Genomic DNA, 24,555 nt, shown 5'->3' with positions numbered 1-24,555 from the left:
TGGCACTTCCAGGCGAGCATTTGTGGATGGTCATCATGAGAATGTGAGTGTGCGTGCGTGTGCGTGTGTGCATGTGTGAGAGAGAGAGCGAGAGAGTAACAGGACATTTGTTGGCGAGTATCTGAGGACATTTCATTGCTCTAACTCATCATTCAGTAAGTTTGCTGTAAAGTAAGTTAGGCTGCAGTTGGACCAGGATAGGGGATATACTAGAATTAAATAGAGGGAGCCGCTCTGGGTTAGATGGGGCTGGGCTAGACTGGGTTAGAAAAGGTTAGGCTGGGTTGGGAGGTGACAGCAGTAGACAGGTTGGGTTGGGAGGTGACAGCAGTAGACAGGTTGGGTTAGGAGGTGACAGCAGTAGACAGGTTGGGTTAGGAGGTGACAGCAATAGACAGGTTGGGTTCGGAGGTAACAGCAGTAGACAGGTTGGGTTAGGAGGTGACAGCAGTAGACAGGTTGGGTTAGGAGGTGACAGCAGTAGACAGGTTGGGTTCGGAGGTAACAGCAGTAGACAGGTTGGGTTAGGAGGTGACAGCAGTAGACAGGTTGGGTTGGGAGGTGACAGCAGTAGACACGTTGGGTTGGGAGGTGACAGCAGTAGACAGGTTGGGTTGGGAGGTGACAGCAGTAGACAGGTTGGGTTAGGAGGTGACAGCAGTAGACAGGTTGGGTTAGGAGGTGACAGCAGTAGACAGGTTGGGTTAGGAGCTGACAGCAGTAGACAGGTTGGGTTAGGAGGTGACAGCAGTAGACAGGTTGGGTTGGGAGGTGACAGCAGTAGACAGGTTGGGTTAGGAGGTGACAGCAGTAGACAGGTTGGATTAGGAGGTGACAGCAGTAGACAGGTTGGGTTCGGAGGTAACAGCAGTAGACAGGTTGGGTTAGGAGGTGACAGCAGTAGACAGGTTGGGTTGGGAGGTGACAGCAGTAGACAGGTTGGGTTGGGAGGTGACAGCAGTAGACAGGTTGGGTTAGGAGGTGACAGCAGTAGACAGGTTGGAATAGGAGGTGACAGCAATAGACAGGTTGGGTTGGGAGGTGACAGCAGTAGACAGGTTGGGTTAGGAGGTGACAGCAGTAGACAGGTTGGGTTGGGAGGTGACAGCAGTAGACAGGTTGGGTTGGGAGGTGACAGCAGTAGACAGGTTGGATTAGGAGGTGACAGCAGTAGACAGGTTGGGTTTTGAGGTGACAGCAGTAGACAAGTTGGGTTAGGAGGTGACAGCAGTAGACAGGTTGGGTTGGGAGGTGACAGCAGTAGACAGGTTGGGTTGGGAGGTGACAGCAGTAGACAGGTTGGGTTAGGAGGTGACAGCAGTAGACAGGTTGGGTTGGGAGGTGACAGCAGTAGACAGGTTGGGTTAGGAGGTGACAGCAGTAGACAGGTTGGGTTAGGAGGTGACAGCAGTAGACAGGTTGGGTTGGGAGATGACAGTAGTATACATGTTGGGTTTTGAGGTGACAGCAGTAGCCAGGTTGGGTTAGGAGGTGACAGCAGTAGACAGGTTGGATTAGGAGGTGACAGCAGTAGACAGCTTGGGGTAGGAGGTGACAGCAGTAGACAGGTTGGGTTAGGAGGTGACAGCAGTAGACAGGTTGGGTTGGGAGGTGACAGCAGTAGACAGGTTGGGTTATGAGGTGACAGCAGTAGACAGGTTGGGTTAGGAGCTGACAGCAATAGACAGGTTGGGTTAGGAGTTGACAGCACTAGACAGGTTGGGTTAGGAGGTGACAGCAGTAGACAGGTTGGGTTAGGAGGTGACAGCAGTAGACAGGTTGGGTTAGGAGGTGACAGCAGTAGACAGGTTGGGTTGGGAGGTGACAGCAATAGACAGGTTGGGTTAGGAGGTGACAGCAATAGACAGGTTGGGTTAGGAGGTGACAGCACCAGACAGGTTGGGTTAGGAGGTGACAGCAGTAGACAGGTTGGATTAGGAGGTGACAGTAGTAGACAGGTTGGGTTCAGAGATGACAGCAATAGACAGGTTGGGTTAGGAGGTGACAGCACTAGACAGGTTGGGTTAGGAGGTGACAGCAATAGACAGGTTGGGTTAGGAGGTGACAGCAGTAGACAGGTTGGGTTAGGAGGTGACAGGTTAGTAGACAGGTTAGACAGGTAAGGCTGGGTTGGGAGGTGACAGCAGTAGACAGGTTATGCTGGGTTGGGAGGTGACAACAGTAGACAGGTTAGGCTGGGTTGGTAGGTGACAGCAGTAGACAGGTTGGGCTGGGCTGGGAGGTGACAGCTGTAGACAGGTTAGGCTGGGCTGGGAGGTGACAGCAGTAGACAGGTTAGGCTGGGCTGGGAGGTGACAGCAGTAGACAGGTTAGACAGGTTAGGCTGGGTTGGGAGGTGACAGCAGTAGACAGGCTAGAGAGTTTAAGCTGGGTTGGGAGGTGATAGCAGTAGACAGGATAGAGAGGTTAGGCTGGGTTGGGAAGTGACAGCAGTAGACAGGTTGGGTTGGGAGGTGACAGCAATAGACAGGTTGGGTTAGGAGGTGACAGCAATAGACAGGTTGGGTTAGGAGGTGACAGCAACAGACAGGTTGGGTTAGGAGGTGACAGCACCAGACAGGTTGGGTTAGGAGGTGACAGCAGTAGACAGGTTGGATTATGAGGTGACAGTAGTAGACAGGTTGGGTTCAGAGATGACAGCAATAGACAGGTTGGGTTAGGAGGTGACAGCACTAGACAGGTTGGGTTAGGAGGTGACAGCAATAGACAGGTTGGGTTAGGAGGTGACAGCAGTAGACAGGTTGGGTTAGGAGGTGACAGGTTAGTAGACAGGTTAGACAGGTAAGGCTGGGTTGGGAGGTGACAGCAGTAGACAGGTTATGCTGGGTTGGGAGGTGACAACAGTAGACAGGTTAGAGAGGTTAGGCTGGGCTGGGAGGTGACAGCAGTAGACAGGTTAGACAGGTTATGCTGGGTTGGGAGGTGACAACAGTAGACAGGTTAGAGAGGTTAGGCTGGGCTGGGAGGTGACAGCAGTAGACAGGTTAGGCTGGGCTGGGAGGTGACAGCAGTAGACAGGTTATGCTGGGTTGGGAGGTGACAGCAGTAGACAGGTTAGGCTGGGCTGGGAGGTGACAGCAGTAGAAAGGTTAGGCTAGGCTGGGAGGTGACAGCAGTAGACTGGGTTAAACAGATTAGGCTGGGCTGGGAGGTGACAGCTGTAGACAGGTTAGGCTAGGCTGGGAGGTGACAGCAGTAGACAGGTTAGGCTGGGTTGGGAGGTGACAGCAGTAGACAGGTTAGGCTGGGCTGGGAGGTGACAGCAGTAGACAGGTTAGACAGGTTAGGCTGGGTTGGGAGGTGACAGCAGTAGACAGGTTAGGCTGGGCTGGGAGGTGACAGCAGTAGACAGGTTAGGCTTGGCTGGGAGGTGACAGCAGTAGACAGGTTATGCTGGGCTGGGAGGTGACAGCAGTAGACAGGTTAGGCTGGGTTGGGAGGTGACAGCAGTAGACAGGTTAGGCTGGGCTGGGAGGTGACAGCAGTAGACAAGTTAGGCTCGGCTGGGAGAAGACAGCAGTAGACAGGTTAGGTTGGGTTGGGAGTTGACAGCAGTAGACTGGGTTAGACAGGTTAGGCTAGGCTGGGATGTGACAGCTGTAGACAGGTTAGGCTGGGTTGGGATGTGACAGCTGTAGACAGGTTAGGCTGGGTTGGGAGAGGACAGCAGTAGACAGGATAGAGAGGTTAGGCTGGGTTGGGAGGTGACAGCAGTAGACAGGTTAGACAGGTTAGGCTGGGTTGGGAGGTGACAGCAGTAGACAGCTTAGACAGGTTAGGCTGGGTTGGGAGGTGACAGCAGTAGACAGGTTAGGCTGGGTTGGGAGGTGACAGCAGTAGACAGGTTAGGCTGGGCTGGGAGGTGACAGCAGTAGACAGGTTAGGCTGGGTTGGGAGGTGACAGCAGTAGACTGGGTTAGACAGGTTAGGCTGGGTTGGGAGTGGACAGCAGTAAACTGGGTTAGACGGGTTAGGCTGGGTTGGGAGGTGACAGCAGTAAACTGGGTTAGACAGGTTAGGCTGGGTTGGGAGGTGACAGCAGTAAACTGGGTTAGACAGGTTAGGCTGGGCTGGGAGGTGACAGCTGTAGACTGGTTAGGCTGGGTTGGGAGGTGACAGCAGTAGACAGGTTAGAGAGGTTAGGCTGGGTTGGGAGGTGACAGCAGTAGACAGGTTATGCTGGGTTGGGAGGTGACAGCAGTAGACAGGGTAGAGAGGTTATGCTGGGTTGGGAGATGACAGCAGTAGACAGGATAGAGAGGTTAGGCTGGGTTGGGAGGTGACAACAGTAGACAGGTTAGGCTGGGTTGGGAGGTGACAGCAGTAGACAGGTTAGGCTGGGTTGGGAGGTGACAGCAGTAGACAGGTTAGACAGGTTAGGCTGGGTTGGGAGATGACAGCAGTAGACAGGTTAGACAGGTTAGGCTGGGCTGGGAGGTGACAGCAGTAGACAGGTTAGGCTGGGTTGGGAGGTGACAGCAGTAGACAGGTTAGACAGGTTAGGCTGGGTTGGGAGGTGACAGCAGTAGACAGGTTAGGCTGGGTTGGGAGGTGACAACAGTAGACAGGTTAGGCTGGGTTGGGAGGTGACAGCAGTAGACAGGTTGACAGGTTAGGCTGGGTTGGGAGGTGACAGCAGTAGACAGGTTAGACAGGTTAGGCTGGGTTGGGAGGTGACAGCAGTAGACAGGTTAGGCTGGGTTGGGAGGTGACAGCAGTAGACAGGTTAGGCGACGTGACAGCAGTAGACAGGTTAGGCTGGGTTGGGAGGTGACAGCAGTAGACAGGTTAGACAGGTTAGGCTGGGTTGGGAGGTGACAGCAGTAGACAGGTTAGGCTGGGTTGGGAGGTGACAACAGTAGACAGGTTAGGCTGGGTTGGGAGGTGACAGCAGTAGACAGGTTTGACAGGTTAGGCTGGGTTGGGAGGTGACAGCAGTAGACAGGTTAGACAGGTTAGGCTGGGTTGGGAGGTGACAGCAGTAGACAGGTTAGAGAGGTTAGGCTGGGCTGGGAGGGGACAGCAGTAGACAGGTTAGAGAGGTTAGGCTGGGTTGGGAGGTGACAGCAGTAGACAGGTTAGGCTGGGTTGGGAGGTGACAGCAGTAGACAGGTTAGACAGGTTAGGCTGGGCTGGGAGGTGACAGCAGTAGACAGGTTAGGCTGGGTTGGGAGGTGACAGCAGTAGACAGGTTAGGCTGGGTTGGGAGGTGACAGCAGTAGACAGGTTATGCTGGGTTGGGAGGTGACAGCAGTAGACAGGTTAGACAGGTTAGGCTGGGTTGGGAGGTGACAGCAGTAGACAGGTTAGGCTGGGTTGGGAGGTGACAGCAGTAGACAGGTTAGGCTGGGTTGGGAGGTGACAGCAGTAGACAGGTTAGACAGGTTAGGCTGGGTTGGGAGGTGACAGCAGTAGACAGGTTATGCTGGGTTGGGAGGTGACAGCAGTAGACAGGTTAGGCTGGGTTGGGAGGTGACAGCAGTAGACAGGTTAGGCTGGGTTGGGAGGTGACAGCAGTAGACAGGTTAGGCTGGGTTGGGAGAGGACAGCAGTAGACAGTTTAGAGAGGTTAGGCTGGGTTGGGAGGTGACAGCAGTAGACAGGTTAGGCGGGGTTGTGAGGTGACAGCAGTAGACAGGTTAGACAGGTTAGGCTGGGTTGGGAGGTGACAGCAGCAGGTTAGACAGGTTAGGCTGGGTTGGCAGGTGACAGCAGTAGACAGGTTAGACAGGTTAGGCTGGGTTGGGAGGTGTGTGTAACTCTGTTGTTCCCTCTGTTTCTGCTGGGCAACGGTAGACTGATGGACCAGGTAGTCCCAGGACTCTGGGGAACCGGTAAGCTAACAGCTAGCCCACTCGCTACTACCTCTACTTCTCTGCTACCTGTACCTTTCTACTCTCTCTCTCTCTCTCTCTCGTTCTCCTCATACCATAGCGTTTAAGGTTATTGTTTCCCTTGCTTCTCCCATCTCTCCCTCTGAGTGTGTGAGTGTATGCGTGTGTGTTGGTGTGTGTGCGTACTGTTTCTGCTCCTGCAGCTGTGTCTGTTTGACTCTCCTCTGCTGACCGTCCGTTCTCCCTCTCTGCACCTGTGGGCATGTGTTGGTTGGTACTGTGCTGCTGTAGTCTCCGTCAGAGATGTGCATGATTCAGGAGGATCAGTTCTGGCCAAGCCTTGCACTATCATTCTCACTGCTAGGGGGCAATCATTCACCACTTTACTCAGTACTGTTGGGCTCATTGCTTATTGAAAGGTGGGGGAAATGTTTGATCATGATGATAGTGTTGTACACCTGTATCAGTACGATCGTTTTCATCTTTCTCTGTACAGTTAAACACTGGAATGCTGAATGGATCTCTTTCTCCGAGAACAGATCATAAAAGCACCATTTGTGGGGCTATTACCAATGCAGTGCTCCAATGTTAAAATGTGTCTTTGATGCAGGTGTATCGTTACATTTGTATCAATAAAATCCAGAGGGGAGTCCATAGTCAGCATTGATAGGTGACAGAGTGGCATCTCAACCTACTGGGCAAAAACTGGTTGAATCGACGTTGTTTTCACATAATTTCAACAACAAAAATGTCAATGTGATGACGTCGAATCAACATGGAAAACTGATTGGATTTGAAAAAAATTCATTAACGTAAGGTAATTTCATTCTTTCACCCAACTTTTAACCTAAATCCAATTATATGAATTGTTTTTGTTGATTTCACATTGAATTCAGGTTAGTTGACAACTAACCAAATGTATATCAAAACTAGACGTTGGACGTCTGTGCCCAGTGGGAAGTCGGTCTGAGATTTGGGGGAGAAAAAGCCAGGGAATTATCATCTCTGACTGTTAACAACTAGGTCTGTATAGTGGATGGGAATTATAATGAATGTTCAACCACCATGATTATCACAGCAATGGTAGTCAATTCAGCCAACTGTTCAAAATCAGTCATAAGTAGCTGCTGAGTTGGAGCTGCTGATGTGTGTCTGGTGTTGTTTAACCAGGTGAGAGACTGCCCAGCTGACGTGTGTGTGTCTGGTGTTGTTTAACCAGGTGAGAGACTGCCCAGCTGACGTGTGTGTGTCTGGTGTTGTTTAACCAGGTGAGAGACTGCCCAGCTGACGTGTGTGTGTCTGGTGTTGTTTAACCAGGTGAGAGACTGCCCAGCTGACGTGTGTGTGTCTCTGTCCTCTCCTAGGAAGCAGAAGCAGTGGATCCAACCCCAGTGTGGGTACTGGGACAGGGAAGGGCCCTAGCCGACGCTCCTCCCCACAAGAGAAGGGTCACAGATCCACATGCAGTGAATCCGAGCCACCGGGCATCCTAGGGGCGAGGCGCCCTGGCGATAGGTCCGCCAGCCAGTTGAGTCATCACAGCAGCCATGCCCACTCCAGCAACAGCCACGCCCGCTCGGGTTTCAGCCATGCCCAGTCTCACAGGAGCCACTGTCACTCACAGAACAGCCATGCCCACAGCCACGCCTCCTTCACCTACAAATACGCCCCTTTCACCCAGCCTGGGCTTGGCTCATGTGGCCACAGTGAGCGAAGCCACGCCTCCTCCTACGGCCCCCCCGGCCTGCCCCCCCCATACTGCCTGGCCCGGCTGGCCCCTAAGACCTCCGTCAGCAGCAGCACCCCTCCCGGGGCCCCCCCGGTACGGGAGCTAGGAGCTGTCCCCCCTGAGCTCACGGCCAGCCGCCAGTCCTTTCAGCACGCTATGGGCAATCCCTGTGAGTTCTTTGTTGACATCATGTGACAGACAGGACAGTGCCTTTTAAAAACTCGCTGAGCACAAACAACTCCCCTGTCCAACTGCCTGATGCCTGTCTGTCCCAACTCTCCTTTTCTTCTTTACCTCTCTGCTACTGACTATCCCTGAGTTGAGAATGTAAACGCTGGTCCTCTCCCTCCCTCTGATGTCAGAGCAGGGGAAGACAGCAGACTAGAGCACAACAGAACAGATGAGAGTCCTGCTATCACACAAACATACAGAGCCTCAGTGTCTGATCTGAACCCCTGCCAGCTCCTTTGTATTGACGTGACGTGTACAGTTTGTAAAATCGATGTGAGTGGTGTTCAATATGGTGATCCTTGTGAGCTGCCACACAGACAGTCCAGTCCTGAGAGCGTGAACTTACTCTATGTGGAGTACGACTACCTGCTGTTTGTAGAACCAGACATCCAGGCCAACTGACTGGGTCTGGATCTCAATCCCCCAGACCCACCCAGAGCTCTGGAAGAGGAAAGCCCCCCGGAGGCTCTGGATTCTCAGCCAGCCTCCTAGCATGTCACCCTTTACACAAACTTCCACTGTTTAGCCCATAATACCAAAACTCATGCTCTAATTGACTGACCTGCTATCTTATCCTGTATGCAGCTGGTCCCCCTACATAATATTTCATGGTCTCCCTGCATACCGGATAAGATAGCATATCAGTAATCTAACTAGTCAAAGCTAGCCTCAGCCCATTTGACAGCCCTTATATTTGTCCAACTTCAGAAGGGAGACACTGTAGCCAGTTGTTAGTTTCAATTTTGGGGTAGTGCCTCTTGCCAATGGTCTAAAGGGAGAATCCATACACTGGAGAATTTTAGTGCTATTAATGTGATCATGATGTTGCGGTCAGTGTCATACCTCTCTCTATGATCACATAGACAATCACACATTGGTTCCCTTTCTGTGACTCAGTGGCCAGGTTATGGCTACTGTCCTAGCTGTGCTTTGTCCAATGTCTCATTAATAATGCAGTCAGTTGACCCGTGACCTCCACGACAGACATCTGTTTGAGGTCTACTACCTGAAACAGAACTAAGCTGATCATCATCAGTTAAAGACAACATGGTCGCTTAAAGTGGATGGATGTCCCCCTCCAGTCATCAGTGTTGACTGAAACAGAGATAACCAAAGCTTCACACAGTGAGGTGTGTAGTTCTGTACAGTGTAGGTATTGTTCTGTGATATCACCAGATGATTTCTGATGAAAAATTATTCTTGTGAAACAAATGAATAAAGCTGTGTTTGAGTCTACCGACAACACAGAAATGGTGTGGTGCATAAGACCTTTCTATCACGGCACTCTCCTAATTATTTGAGCACTTTTTAATTGTCTCGCTCTCTCTCTGACCCTTTAGTATGAAACACTGTTTGCAATCAAAGCTTCGTCCGTCGTTTTGTTTCTTTAAAAAAAGAGGAATAAATTGTACATAGAAATGTATTATATATAAGAATAAAAAAGTATATATGTACAAAGATTTTGTCTGTTTTTCTCTTCTAAAAAACAACATTGTGAACCATGCAATTGATGTGCTGTTTAGTTGTACATACAGAAACCAGAAAAAAAGGTTGGTTAGACAACTTTTAACTGTATTACATGATGCTAAGTGTTATATAGCTCAATAGTAGCCAATTGCCATAATTGCATTTACTATATTTAACCAGCAGTAGGAGACATCCAGCCATGTGAGGTATTTATTGTTATATTTATCCTATTCCACATTTACCCCTTCAAGTAAACAATTTGTGAAATGTTGAATTTGTAGAATACATTTAGAAATAGCAGAAGTGATATAAATTAGTGTTTTCAGATCAAAATGAAATCTGTTCAAAAAGACTAGGCCAGATATATAGAGTATCCTTCTGAGACCCAGCAAAAAAAAGATTTTGGAATTATTAGCAAAAAAATAAACTTCCCTTTTTCAGGACCCTGTCTTTCAATGATAATTAGTAAAACTCCAAATAACTTCACAGATCTTCATTGTAAATGGTTTAAACACTGTTTCCCATGCTTGTTCAATGAACCATAAACAATTAATGAACATGCACCTGTGGAACGGTCATTAAGACACTAACAGCTTACAGACAGTAGGCAATTAAGGTCACAGTTATGAAAACTTAGGACACTAAAGAGGCCTTTCTACTGACTCTGAAAAACACCAAAAGAAAGATCATCTGCGTGAACGTACCTTAGGCATGCTGCAAGGAGGCATGAAGACTGCTGATGTGGCCAGGGCAATAAATTGCAATGTCCGTAATGTGAGACACCTAAGACATCGCTACAGGGAGACAGGACGGACAGCTGATCGTCCTCGAAGTGGCAGACCACGTGTAACAACACCTGCACAGGATTGGTACATCCGAACATCACACCTGTGGGGCAGGTACAGGATGGCAACAACAACTGCCCGCGTTACACCAGGAACGCACAATCCCTCCATCAGTGCTCAGACTGTCCGCAATAGGCTGAGAGAGGCTGGACTGAGGGCTTGTAAGCCTGTTGTAAGGCATGTCCTCACCAGACATCACCGGCAACAACGTCGCCTATGGGCACAAACCCACCGTCGCTGGACCAGACAGGACTGGCAAAAAGTGCTCTTCACTGACGAGTCGCGGTTGGATTCGGGGGGTGATGGTCGGATTCGTGTTTATCGTCGAAGGGATGAGCGTTACACCGAGGCCTGTACTCTGGAGTGGGATCGATTTGGAGGTGGAGGGTCCGTCATGGTCTGGGGCGGTGTGTCACAGCATCATTGGTCTGAGCTTGTTGTCATTGCAGCCAATCTCAACGCTGTGCATTACAGGGAAAACATCCTCCTCCTTCATGTGGTACCCTTCCTGCAGGTTCATCCTGACATGACCCTCCAGCATGACAATGCCACTAGCCATACTGCTCGTTCTGTGCATGATTTCCTGCAAGACAGGAATGTCAGTGTTCTGCCATGGCCAGCGAAGAGCCCGGATCTCAATCCCATTGAGCAAGTCTGGGGCCTGTTGGATCAGAGGGTGAGGGCTAGGGTCATTCCGCCCAGAAATGTCTGGGAACTTGCAGGTGCCTTGGTGGAAGAGTGGGGTAACATCTCAAAGCAAGAACTGGCAAATTTGGTGCCGTCCATGAGGAGGAGATGCACTGCAGTACTTAATGCAGCTGGTGGCCACACCAGATACTGACTGTTACTTTTGTTTTTGACCCACCCTTTGTTCAGGGACACATTATTCCATTTCTGTTAGTCACATGTCTGTGGAACTTGTTCAGTTTATGTCTCAGTTGTTGAATCTTATTTTCATACAAATATTTACACGTTAAGTTTTTCAAAATAAATGCAATTGACAGTGAGAGGACGTTTCTTTTTTTGCTGAGTTTATATTTTGGGTGGAAAAAACATTACAAAGAAAATTATGCGAAAAAATGTGCCAAAACCAGAGAGAAAATATTATCAAGGTGACACCCCCACACGTGGTATCATTGAAAAGCCCAGAATGTTCTCTCAAATGTACAAAAAGACCTAGCACAGTGGCATGTATGGCCTTAGAGATACAGACCAAATACTCATGTTTATTAGAGGACAAAAATGAATTGCTAGGTCTCTGGAGTATATCACTGGTGGATAATGTATGGATTGATGTGTGCCAGTGCACAATGAATAAGCGTACACTATACACCGTGGTTTGCAAATGTGGTGTTATTTCTGGCAAGGCAATACATTCTGTAGTGTCTTATCTTTTTTCTTGATGAAGCTATCTGCTTTGCTGGTAAATCTACCCGCCTCCGAGTGGAACTTACTGGTACAAACACTGCTGTACTTTCCCTGTGGGCTGACAGTCTGAGCCTGAGTGAGGATCACACCAGGCCAGAGCAGACCCCGCTGGGACGTCATGAGACCCTACTGATATGCTATCCGTCAGTCACACGAGTGGGAGGATGTGGTACTTCTAACAGGAAGTGATGCTTCTGCTGTGGCCCAGGAGAGGCAGAGGAGGTGACCCCAGCTGCAGAGGTGGCGCTTTCACTGTAGACACTAGAGCAAGCCTCTTCAGAGCTGCAGCCCAGAACGTGGTGACTACTATGGCTGTGTTGCACAGCTGGTGGAAAGGTTTGCATGAAATGTGGAGTGACGTAGTTTCAGTATGGCCCTGTTCGATGCAAATATCTAAGCCCACTATATAAAAAGGTTCTGTTATGTGTCAATAACTTTACTCCAAACCACCTCAGCCCTCACTTTGACAAACTGACTGTGAGCAGTTCTTTTACTAGACAGTGTTACTATGACAGGCTGTAGTGGTAGGGGCCTACACTTCAACATGCTGTGTGTGTGTGCTATTGATGTAACATTTGTAGGCAGATTAAGTTTTTGACGTTTCATGTCCTGATGACCTTAAATCCTACGCCCGTGTGTGTTGGACAAAGTGGGGTGTGTGAAAGGTTGAAAGAAGATCAGAGACAGCAACAAAGGTGCAAATAGTTTACTCCAACAGTTTAACCAGGTTACCCAATTCTAAATATTATTTAGTGGAGATTACCCAACTTCAAGAATACGTACTCCCAAGGTGTAATGAACACGATGGGAGACAGAGAGCTGGTTTCAAGTGCAGGGCGCAGCAGGTGTTTATTTGCAAGGAGGAGGCAGGTAGCTGGGTCCAGGGGCAGGCAGAAGGTCATACACAGGGGGTCCAAACAAGGCAACAGTACAGGCAGGGAAAAGGCTAGTAACGTCATCCGGGAGATCAGGCAATAGCTTGATAACAGGAAATCCGATAGGCTAAATTACAGACAGGCAAAAGGCATCATTAGTGAAGCAGGCCAAAACTATCATACACATCATACACAGGAGGATTAATTACAGGAAACCCTGCGCTTCAAATAGAAGTGTATCACAAAACAAACAATACCTCACAATGATGAGGTGTGAAGAACTGAACTAAATAGTGTGTGATAATGACATACAGGTGTGTGAGCGGGTGATCAGTATTCAGGTGATTGGGATCTGGAGAGTGAGCTGCGTTTAGAGGATCTATGTGTTTGAGAGTATGAGCTGGAAAGTGGGCTGGAAAGTGAGCTGCATTCAGGGGATCTACGTGTTTGAGAGTGTGAGTTGGAAGCAGACCTTACACAAGGGATGGGTCTAACAACATAGGCCTAATTAATTTTAGATCCGATCCTTCAACGGTACCTACTACCGAGGGATGGGATCTAACAGCATTTTTGTTTAAATCTTACAAAAAATAAGTTGACCTAATTAAAAAACCCTAACCTTAACCACAACCTTAACCCCAGGTTAAATAACACGGATGAATAGTGTTGGAAATCATGGGCCTGGAACACCGTTATTGGTCGGATCAACAAAGCAAGAGCAGTGAAAATACTTGGATTAAGATACAAATACAAAATACCCCAATGGACTCAACGAAAAGTACTTAGGTAACCTGCCCCTAATCTTAGCCCTACCCCGAACATTGGGGCCAACTCCATATTAATGCCAATTATTTTGGAATGAGGTGTTTGACGAGAACGTGTCCATATGCTTTTGGCCATGTAGTGTATGTTCCCCTGGATGGATTTCCCATCTGTCTAACACCTAACTCTCAAAGTCCTCCTGGCTTCAGAGATTGGAATGGCTCTTTGATGTTGTCGGCAAGATGCGTCGATAATGAAGGGACTGTGCTTTTACTGGTTGGTTCTCCTCTGTGACCTTCTCACTCAAAAACCCACACGCTCAGACACACACAGCCCCCGAGCGCAGCCCCTCTCCATTACAATGGTTGGATTATCATATCCAGACAACGAGAGGTCTCAACCCCCGAGGAAAAAATAAACATTTGCGAGAACTAATCAAACCAGTTGCACAATTTCTGAGCGAATGTTGCAGTAACAAACAACCTCCTTTCCAGACAAGTGTGTCACAGCTCTCCCTATTTCAATTAAACTATTTAAAGAGGGCTTGATCTGTTTGCTTGGAATTTTATGCAGCCAAATGTTATCTAATGTGGTGATCTATTGTGTTTCGCATGCATGGCAAAGTTTTGGAAGGAGAAATTGGTACTTTCACGACAAAACTTGCTTTTTGTTTCACTTTCCATTTCCAAGCTTCATCAGTTCAGCAATATTGCTTCTCCTTTTGTGGTGAGGCTACTATTTCCTCTGTTGTGAAATATGAATAGTAGCAGTCTCTCCAGTCAGGTTGACTCAGTCAAAACAACAGCGGATGAGCACAAGGGAATGACAAAGAAAGTGGAAAGGTTTTGTAATGCCTTCTCCCAAACCATGTGTTGCTCTGCACAATATTATCTTCACTCCCTTGATGCTACTTTCTCTCTCTCCCTCAGTATGGCCTTGTTCTCACCCGAGAAATGTCTTTCTCCCGGTCCTTAGAGGACATTACCATTCTTCCATTTTGTGTGAGATCATAACACATTTTGTCTCTTCTTTTGTTCTTCTTTCAGTACAATACTACTATTGTAACACAGAGAAAACCCCATGAGGATATGTGAGAATGGTAATGTATATGAAGTGCTGAACACAGGAACAGCTCTGGTCTAGAGACCAATTTTTCATTTTATCATGAGCTCCTTTGACAGGGGAGAAGTCATTGCTGGAAAGTCCCCCACCTTCAAAACCCTTCATCAAATGTATCAGTTCTTTGTCTGTATCACTTGTAAATAGGCATATCTTCTTTCTTGTCTCTTTTATTGTACCAGGCATATCCTCCCATGTTGACAATGCAATATATACAACCCAGTGTTTATTATTTGACCCTGCTGGTCATCTTGAAGAACGATCTGATCTTAAAACCCCCTAAGGTTGATGTCCACGCACCCAAGGAAATCTAATTAGCATAATTAAACAAATAAACATTTAAACTAGAGATTTTTCCATTGGATGCGTCTCAATCCACCGCATCCGCCTATGTCACACTTCTGCATCTTCGGTGAAAGGTGACAGAGCTAGAGCGATGTTTGTCAGACCATGAGACATCCAAAAATCGGGCGACTTACAAATTGGTGCATTCACCTTATGATATCCTGTGGAACAACCACTTTACAATAGTACATCTATATCTTTTTTTTGGGGTGCCAGAGCAGCGAACAGTTTTGACTGGGCTGAGCGGGAACTGTGCTTCCGCAGAGGTAGGGAGGCGAGCAGGCCAGAGGTGGATGAACGCAGTGCCCTTCTTTGGGTGTAGGGACTGATCAGAGCCTAAAGGTACGGAGGTGCCGTTCCCCTCACAGCTCCGTAGGCAAGCACCATGGTCTTGTAGCAGATGCAAGCTTCAACTGGAAGCCAGTGGAGTGTGCGGAGGAGCGGGGTGACGTGAGAGAACTTGGGGAGGTTGAACACCAGACGGGCTGCGGCGTTCTGGATGAGTTGTAGGGGTTTAATGGCACAGGCAGGGAGCCCCGCCAGCCGCAAGTTGCAGTAATCCAGATGACAAGTGCCTGGATTAGGACCTGCGCCGCTTCCTGTGTAAGGCAGGGTCGTACTCTGCGAATGTTGTAGAGCATGAACCTACAAGATCGGGTCACCGCCTTGATGTTAGCGGAGAACGACAGGGTGTTGTCCAGGGTCACGCCAAGGCTCTTAGCACTCTGGGAGGAGGACACAATGGAGTTGTCAACCGTGATGGCGAGATCATGGAACGGGCAGTCCTTCCCCGGGAGGAAGAGCAGCTCCGTCTTGCCGAGGTTCAGCTTGAGGTGGGGATCCGTCATCCGCACTGATATGTCTGCCAGACATGCAGAGATGCGATTCGCCACCTGGTTATCAGAAGGGGGAAAGGAGAAGATTAATTGTGTGTCGTCTGCGTAGCAATGGTAGGAGAGACCATGTGAGGATATGACAGAGCCAAGTGACTTGGTGTATAGCGAGAATAGGAGAGGGCCTAGAACTGAGCCCTGGGGGACACCAGTGGTGAGAGCACGTGGTGCGGAGACGGATTCTCGCCACGCCACCTGGTAGGAGCGACCTGTCAGGTAGGACGCAATCCAAGAGTGAGTCGCGCCGGAGATGCCCAACTCGGAGAGGGTGGAGAGGAGGATCTGATGGTTCACAGTATCATAGGCAGCAGATAGGTCTAGAAGGATGAGAGCAGAGGAGAGAGAGTTAGCTTTAGCAGTGCGGAGAGCCTCCGTGACACAGAGAAGAGCAGTCTCAGTTGAATGACCAGTCTTGAAACCTGACTGATTTGGATCAAGAAGGTCATTCTGAGAGGACGGCATGCTCAAGAGTTTTGGAGAGGAAAGAAAGAAGGGATACTGGTCTGTAGTTGTTGACATCAGAGGGATCGAGTGTAGGTTTTTTGAGAAGGGGTGCAACTCTCGCTCTCTTGAAGACGGAAGGGACGTAGCCAGTGGTCAAGGATGAGTTGATGAGCGAGGTGAGGTAGGGGAGAAGGTCTCCGGAAATGGTCTGGAGAAGAGAGGAGGGCATAGGGTCAAGCAGGCAGGTTGTTGGGCGGCCGGCCGTCAAAAGTCGCAAGATTTCATCTGGAGAGAGAGGGGAGAAAGAGGTCAAAGCATAGGGTAGGGCAACGTGAGCAGGACCAGCGGTGTCGTTTGACATAACAAACGAGGATCGAATGTCGTCAACCTTCTTTTCAAAATGGTTGACAAAGTCATCCGCGGAGAGGGAGGAGGGGGGAGGAGGATTCAGGAGGGAGGAGAAGGTGGCAAAGCTTCCTAGGGTTAGAGGGAGATGCTTGGAATTTAGAGTGGTAGAAAGTGGCTTTAGCAGCAGAAACAGAGGAAGAAAATGTAGAGAGGAGGGAGTGAAAAAATGCCAGGTCCACAGGGAGGCTAGTTTTCCTCCATTTCTGCTCGGCTGCCCGGAGCCCTGTTCTGTGAGCTCGCAATGAGTCGTCAAGCCATGGAGCAGGAGAGGAGGACCGAGCCGGCCGGGAGGATAGGGGACATAGAGAGTCAAAGGATGCAGAAAGGGAGGAGAGGAGGGTTGAGGAAGCAGAATCAGGAGATTGGTTGGAGAAGGATTGAGCAGAGGGAAGAGATGATAGGATGGAAGAGGAGAGAGTAGCAGGAGAGAGAGAGCGAAGGTTGCGACGGCGCAATACCATCTGAGTAGGGGCAGAGTGAGTAGTGTTGGAGGAGAGCGAGAGGGAAAAGGATACAAGGTAGTGGTCGGAGACTTGGAGGGGAGTTGCAGTGAGATTAGTAGAAGAACAGCATCTAGTAAAGATGAGGTCAAGCGTATTGCCTGCCTTGTGAGTAGGGGGGGGATTGTGAGAGGGTGAGGTCAAAAGAGGAGAGGAGTGGAAAGAAGGAGGCAGAGAGAAATGAGTCAAAGGTAGACGTAGGGAGGTTAAAGTCACCCAGAACTGTGAGGGGTGAGCCATCCTCAGGAAAGGAACTTATCAAGGCGTCAAGCTCATTGATGAACTCTCCAAGGGAACCTGGAGGGGGATAAATGATAAGGATGTTAAGCTTGAATGGGCTAGTGACTGTGACAGCATGGAATTCAAATGAGGAGATAGACAGATGGGTCAGGGGAGAAAGAGAGAATGTCCACTTGGGAGAGATGAGGATTCCAGTGCCACCACCCCGCTGACCAGATGCTCTCGGGGTATGCGAGAACACGTGGTCAGATGAGGAGAGAGCTGTAGGAGTAGCAGTGTTTTCTGTGGTAATCCATGTTTCCGTCAGCGCCAAGAAGTCGAGGGACTGGAGGGTAGCATAGGCTGAGATGAACTCTGCCTTGTTGGCCGCAGACCTGGAACTCCACGTGGGTCGTGCACGCTGGGACCACCACGTTAGAGTGGCAACGGCCACGCGGTGTGAGGCGTTTGTGTGGCCTGTGCAGAGAGGAGAGAACAGGGATAGACCGACACATAGTTGACAGGCTACAGGAGAGGCTACGCAAATGCAAAGGAGATTGGAATGAAAATTAACTAAACAACTGGGGAAGCGAGAGCGCAGGGCCTCCCTCACTAACCATTCACTGAAACACTCATATAACTTTTCCAACTTCCACTTTAGAAATATAATTGATGTAAACTACAGTGGTTCAATGTTTCCAGGATTAGGCTCAAACTTAGTTTATTCAGCTAGATAACTTGGTACAGTATTCTTCCTTGAAACCCACCCATAACACACGGTTAGCACCAATACACAATGTTAGCACCAATACTTGGTTACAACAAACTACCAATGGATCATACGTGTCCGTGTCTAGTTCCTTTCATAACGTGTCCGTGTCTAGTTCCTTTCATAACGTGTCCGTGTCTAGTTCCTTTCATAACGTGTCCGTGTCTAGTTAATAACGTGTCCGTGTCTAGTTCATAACGTGTCCGTGTCTAGTTCATAATGTGTCCGTGTCTAGTTCATAACGTGTCCGTGTCTAGTTCCTTTCATAACGTGTCCGTGTCTAGTTCATAACGTGTCCGTGTCTAGTTCCTTTCATAACGTGTCCGTGTCTAGTTCCTTTCATAACGTGTCCGTGTCTAGTTCCTTTCATAACGTGTCCGTGTCTAGTTCATAACGTGTCCATATCTAGTTCCTTTCATAACGTGTCCGTGTCTAGTTCCTTTCATAACGTGTCCGTGTCTAGTTCATAACGTGTCCGTATCTAGTTCCTTTCATAACGTGTCCGTGTCGAGTTCATAACATGTCCGTGTCTAGTTCATAACGTGTCCGTGTCTAGTTCCTTTCATAACGTGTCCGTGTCTAGTTCCTTTCATAACGTGTCCGTGTCTAGTTCATAACGTGTCCGTGTCTAGTTCCTTTCATAACGTGTCCGTGTCTAGTTCATAACGTGTCCGTGTCTAGTTCCTTTCATAACGTGTCCGTGTCTAGTTCCTTTCATAACGTGTCCGTGTCTAGTTCCTTTCATAACGTGTCCGTGTCTAGTTCATAATGTGTCCATATCTAGTTCCTTTCATAACGTGTCCGTGTCTAGTTCCTTTCATAACGTGTCCGTGTCTAGTTCATAATGTGTCCGTGTCTAGTTCATAACGTGTCCGTGTATAGTTCATAACGTGTCCGTGTCTAGTTCATCACGTGTCCGTGTCTAGTTCATAACGTGTCCGTGTCTAGTTCCTTTCATAACATGTCCTTGTCTAGTTCATAACGTGTCCGTCTCTAGTTCATAACGTGTCCGTATCTAGTTCCTTTCATAACGTGTCCGTGTCTAGTTCCTTTCATAACGTGTCCGTGTCTAGTTCATAACGTGTCCGTATCTAGTTCCTTTCATAACGTGTCCGTGTCTAGTTCCTTTCATAACGTGTCCGTGTCTAGTTCATAACGTGTCCGTATCTAGTTCCTTTCATAACGTGTCCGTGTCTAGTTCCTTTCATAACGTGTCCGTGTCTAGTTCATAACGTGTCCGTGTCTAGTTCCTTTCATAACGTGTCCGTGTCTAGTTCCTTTCATAACGTGTCCGTGTCTAGTTCATAACGTGTCCGTGTCTAGTTCATAACGTGTCCGTGTCTAGTTCCTTTCATAACGTGTCCGTGTCTAGTTCCTTTCACAACGTTTCCGTGTCTAGTTCCTTTCATAACGTGTCCGTGTCTACTTCCTTTCATAACGTGTCCGTGTCTAGTTCCTTTCATAACGTGTCCGTGTCTAGTTCATAACGTGTCCATATCTAGTTCCTTTCATAACGTGTCCGTGTCTAGTTCCTTTCATAACGTGTCCGTGTCTAGTTCATATTGTGTCCGTGTCTAGTTCATAACGTGTCCGTGTCTAGTTCATAACGTGTCCGTGTCTAGTTCATAACGTGTCCGTGTCTAGTTCCTTTCATAACGTGTCCGTGTCTAGTTCATAACGTGTCCGTGTCTAGTTCATAACGTGTCCGTATCTAGTTCCTTTCATAACATGTCTGTGTCTAGTTCATAACATGTCCGTGTCTAGTTCATAACGTGTCCGTGTCTAGTTCCTTTCATAACGTGTCCGTGTCTAGTTCCTTTCATAACGTGTCCGTGTCTAGTTCATAACGTGTCCGTGTCTAGTTCATAACGTGTCCGTGTCTAGTTCCTTTCATAACGTGTCCGTGTCTAGTTCCTTTCATAACGTGTCCGTGTCTAGTTCCTTTCATAACGTGTCCGTGTCTAGTTCATAACGTGTCCGTATCTAGTTCCTTTCATAACGTGTCCATGTCTAGTTCCTTTCATAACGTGTCCGTGTCTAGTTCATAACGTGTCCGTGTCTAGTTCATAACGTGTCCGTGTCTAGTTCATAACGTGTCCGTGTCTAGTTCCTTTCATAACTTGTCCGTGTCTAGTTCCTTTCACAATGTGTCCGTGTCTAGTTCCTTTCATAACGTGTTCGTGTCTAGTTCCTTTCATAACGTGTCCGTGTCTAGTTCCTTTCATAACGTGTCCGTGTCTAGTTCATAACGTGTCCGTATCTAGTTCCTTTCATAACGTGTCCGTGTCTAGTTCCTTTCATAACGTGTCCGTGTCTAGTTCATAACGTGTCCGTATCTAGTTCCTTTCATAACGTGTCCGTGTCTAGTTCATAACGTGTCCGTGTCTAGTTCATAACGTGTCCGTGTCTAGTTCCTTTCATAACGTGTCCGTGTCTAGTTCATAACGTGTCCGTGTCTAGTTCATAACGTGTCCGTATCTAGTTCCTTTCATAACGTGTCTGTGTCTAGTTCATAACATGTCCGTGTCTAGTTCATAACGTGTCCGTGTCTAGTTCCTTTCATAACGTGTCCGTGTCTAGTTCCTTTCATAACGTGTCCATGTCTAGTTCCTTTCATAACGTGTCCGTGTCTAGTTCATAACGTTACCGTGTCTAGTTCATAACGTGTCCGTGTCTAGTTCACAACGTGTCCCTGTCTAGTTCATAACGTGTCCGTATCTAGTTCCTTTCATAACGTGTCCGTGTCTAGTTCCTTTCATAACGTGTCCGTGTCTAGTTCATAACGTGTCCGTATCTAGTTCCTTTCATAACGTGTCCGTGTCTAGTTCCTTTCATAACGTGTCCGTGTTGATAACGGTCAGTGTCTAGTTCCTTTCATAACGTGTCCATGTCTAGTTCATAACGTGTCCGTGTCTAGTTCCTTTCATAACGTGTCCGTGTCTAGTTCATAACGTGTCCGTATCTAGTTCCTTTCATAACGTGTCCGTGTCTAGTTCCTTTCATAACGTGTCCGTGTCTAGTTCATAACGTGTCCGTGTCTAGTTCATAACGTGTCCGTGTCTAGTTCATAACGTGTCCGTGTCTAGTTCCTTTCATAACGTGTCCGTGTCTAGTTCCTTTCACAACGTGTCCGTGTCTAGTTCCTTTCATAACGTGTCCGTGTCTAGTTCCTTTCATAACGTGTCCGTGTCTAGTTCCTTTCATAACGTGTCCGTGTCTAGTTCATAACGTGTCCGTATCTAGTTCCTTTCATAACGTGTCCGTGTCTAGTTCCTTTCATAACGTGTCCGTGTCTAGTTCATAACGTGTCCGTGTCTAGTTCATAACGTGTCCGTGTCTAGTTCATAACGTGTCCGTGTCTAGTTCCTTTCATAACGTGTCCGTGTCTAGTTCCTTTCTACAACGTGTCCGTGTCTAGTTCCTTTCATAACGTGTCCGTGTCTAGTTCCTTTCATAACGTGTCCGTGTCTAGTTCATAACGTGTCCATATCTAGTTCCTTTCATAACGTGTCCGTGTCTAGTTCCTTTCATAACGTGTCCGTGTCTAGTTCATAACGTGTCCGTATCTAGTTCCTTTCATAACGTGTCCGTGTCTAGTTCATAACGTGTCCGTGTCTAGTTCATAACGTGTCCGTGTCTAGTTCATAACGTGTCCGTGTCTAGTTCCTTTCATAACGTGTCCGTGTCTAGTTCATAACGTGTCAGTGTCTAGTTCCTTTCATAACGTGTCCGTGTCTAGTTCATAACGTGTCCGTGTCTAGTTCCTTTCATAACGTGTCCGTGTCTAGTTCATAACGTGTCCGTATCTAGTTCCTTTCATAACGTGTCCGTGTCTAGTTCCTTTCATAACGTGTCCGTGTCTAGTTCATAACGTGTCCGTGTCTAGTTCCTTTCATAACGTGTCCGTGTCTAGTTCCTTTCATAACGTGTCCGTGTCTAGTTCCTTTCATAACGTGTCCGTGTCTAGTTCATAACGTGTCCGTGTCTAGTTCATAACGTGTCCGTGTCTAGTTCCTTTCATAACTTGTCCGTGTCTAGTTCCTTTCACAATGTGTCCGTGTCTAGTTCCTTTCATAACGTGTTCGTGTCTAGTTCCTTTCATAACGTGTCCGTGTCTAGTTCCTTTCATAACGTGTCCGTGTCTAGTTCATAACGTGTCCGTATCTAGTTCCTTTCATAACGTGTCCGTGTCTAGTTCCTTTCATAACGTGTCCGTGTCTAGTTCATAACGTGTCCGTGTCTAGTTCATAACGTGTCCGTGTCTAGTTCATAACGTGTCCGTGTCTAGTTCCTTTCATAACGTGTCCGTGTCTAGTTCCTTTCACAACGTGTCCGTGTCTAGTTCCTTTCATAACGTGTCCGTGTCTAGTTCCTTTCATAACGTGTCCGTGTCTAGTTCATAACGTGTCCATATCTAGTTCCTTTCATAACGTGTCCGTGTCTAGTTCCTTTCATAACGTGTCCGTGTCTAGTTCATAACGTGTCCGTATCTAGTTCCTTTCATAACGTGTCCGTGTCTAGTTCATAACGTGTCCGTGTCTAGTTCATAACGTGTCCGTGTCTAGTTCCTTTCATAACGTGTCCGTGTCTAGTTCATAACGTGTCCGTATCTAGTTCCTTTCATAACGTGTCCATGTCTAGTTCCTTTCATAACGTGTCCGTGTCTAGTTCATAACGTGTCCGTGTCTAGTTCATAACGTGTCCGTGTCTAGTTCATAACGTGTCCGTGTCTAGTTCCTTTCATAACGTGTCAGTGTCTAGTTCATAACGTGTCCGTATCTAGTTCCTTTCATAACGTGTCCGTGTCTAGTTCCTTTCATAACGTGTCCGTGTCTAGTTCCTTTCATAACGTGTCCGTGTCTAGTTCATAACGTGTCCGTGTCTAGTTCATAACGTGTCCGTGTCTAGTTCATAACGTGTCCGTGTCTAGTTCATAACGTGTCCGTGTCTAGTTCCTTTCATAACGTGTCCGTGTCTAGTTCCTTTCATAACGTGTCCGTGTCTAGTTCATAACGTGTCCGTATCTAGTTCCTTTCATAACCTGTCCGTGTCTAGTTCCTTTCATAACGTGTCCGTGTCTAGTTCCTTTCATAACGTGTCCGTGTCTAGTTCATAACGTGTCCGTATCTAGTTCCTTTCATAACGTGTCCACGTCTAGTTCCTTTCATAACGTGTCCGTGTCTAGTTCCTTTCACAACGTTTCCGTGTCTAGTTTCATAACGTGTCCGTGTCTACTTCCTTTCATAACGTGTCCGTGTCTAGTTCCTTTCATAACGTGTCCGTGTCTAGTTCATAACGTGTCCGTATCTAGTTCCTTTCATAACGTGTCCGTGTCTAGTTCCTTTCATAACGTGTCCGTGTCTAGTTCATATTGTGTCCGTGTCTAGTTCATAACGTGTCCGTGTCTAGTTCATAACGTGTCCGTGTCTAGTTCATAACGTGTCCGTGTCTAGTTCCTTTCATAACGTGTCCGTGTCTAGTTCATAACGTGTCCGTGTCTAGTTCATAACGTGTCCGTGTCTAGTTCCTTTCATAACATGTCCGTGTCTAGTTCATAACGTGTCCGTGTCTAGTTCCTTTCATAACGTGTCCGTGTCTAGTTCCTTTCATAACGTGTCCGTGTCTAGTTCCTTTCATAACGTGTCCGTGTCTAGTCCTTTCATAACGTGTCCGTGTCTAGTTCATAACGTGTCCGTATCTAGTTCCTTTCATAACGTGTCCGTGTCTAGTTCCTTTCATAACGTGTCCGTGTCTAGTTCCTTTCATAACGTGTCCGTGTCTAGTTCATAACGTGTCCGTATCTAGTTCCTTTCATAACGTGTCCGTGTCTAGTTCCTTTCATAACGTGTCCGTGTCTAGTTCATAACGTGTCCGTGTCTAGTTCATAACGTGTCCGTGTCTAGTTCATAACGTGTCCGTGTCTAGTTCCTTTCATAACGTGTCCGTGTCTAGTTCCTTTCACAACGTGTCCGTGTCTAGTTCCTTTCATAACGTGTTCGTGTCTAGTTCCTTTCATAACGTGTCCGTGTCTAGTTCCTTTCATAACGTGTCCGTGTCTAGTTCATAACGTGTCCGTATCTAGTTCCTTTCATAACGTGTCCGTGTCTAGTTCCTTTCATAACGTGTCCGTGTCTAGTTCATAACGTGTCCGTATCTAGTTCCTTTCATAACGTGTCCGTGTCTAGCTTCATAACGTGTCCGTGTCTAGTTCATAACGTGTCCGTGTCTAGTTCCTTTCATAACGTGTCCGTGTCTAGTTCATAACGTGTCCGTGTCTAGTTCATAACGTGTCCGTGTCTAGTTCCTTTCATAACGTGTCTGTGTCTAGTTCATAACATGTCCGTGTCTAGTTCATAACGTGTCCGTGTCTAGTTCCTTTCATAACGTGTCCGTGTCTAGTTCCTTTCATAACGTGTCCGTGTCTAGTTCCTTTCATAACGTGTCCGTGTCTAGTTCATAACGTGTCCGTGTCTAGCTTCATAACGTGTCCGTGTCTAGTTCACAACGTGTCCCGTGTCTAGTTCATAACGTGTCCGTATCTAGTTCCTTTCATAACGTGTCCGTGTCTAGTTCCTTTCATAACGTGTCCGTGTCTAGTTCATAACGTGTCCGTATCTAGTTCCTTTCATAACGTGTCCGTGTCTAGTTCCTTTCATAACGTGTCCG

The 24,555-nt window shown here is 47.8% G+C and overlaps 1 protein-coding gene and 1 long non-coding RNA gene across 30 annotated transcripts in view; both read left to right on the top strand.

Moving 5' to 3' along the window:
* The window catches only part of LOC106572388 (segment polarity protein dishevelled homolog DVL-1), a 45,673-nt gene extending 36,398 nt beyond the window's left edge, over positions 1 to 9,275 (top strand). For 4 of the 19 annotated variants that reach the window (XM_045696207.1, XM_045696206.1, XM_045696205.1 and 1 more), the window contains one exon: positions 7,220 to 9,275. In XM_045696207.1, coding sequence (XP_045552163.1) covers positions 7,220 to 7,779 — 560 coding nt within the window. In that variant the 3' untranslated portion in view covers positions 7,780 to 9,275. The other 15 variants (XR_006759274.1, XR_006759275.1, XR_006759270.1 and 12 more) reach the window with 15 other exon arrangements.
* On the top strand, positions 1,254 to 5,099 carry LOC123727333 (uncharacterized). 11 transcript variants are annotated; one of them, XR_006759279.1, is made up of 5 exons: positions 1,254 to 2,294; positions 2,330 to 2,837; positions 3,796 to 4,667; positions 4,818 to 5,010; positions 5,064 to 5,099. It is a non-coding gene; the product is annotated as an uncharacterized lncRNA (long non-coding RNA). The 11 variants fall into 11 exon arrangements; XR_006759283.1 differs by having other exon boundaries at positions 1,254 to 2,837; positions 3,796 to 4,352; positions 4,388 to 4,667; XR_006759282.1 differs by having other exon boundaries at positions 1,255 to 2,098; positions 2,452 to 2,837.
* Positions 9,276 to 24,555: the final 15,280 nt, after the last annotated feature.

Source organism: Salmo salar, chromosome ssa15, assembly GCF_905237065.1.
Source record: "Salmo salar chromosome ssa15, Ssal_v3.1, whole genome shotgun sequence".
NCBI classification, from domain to species: Eukaryota; Metazoa; Chordata; class Actinopteri; order Salmoniformes; family Salmonidae; genus Salmo; species Salmo salar.
Note: the sequence above shows the minus strand (reverse complement) of the source record. Positions and strands in the feature narration are given on the sequence as shown.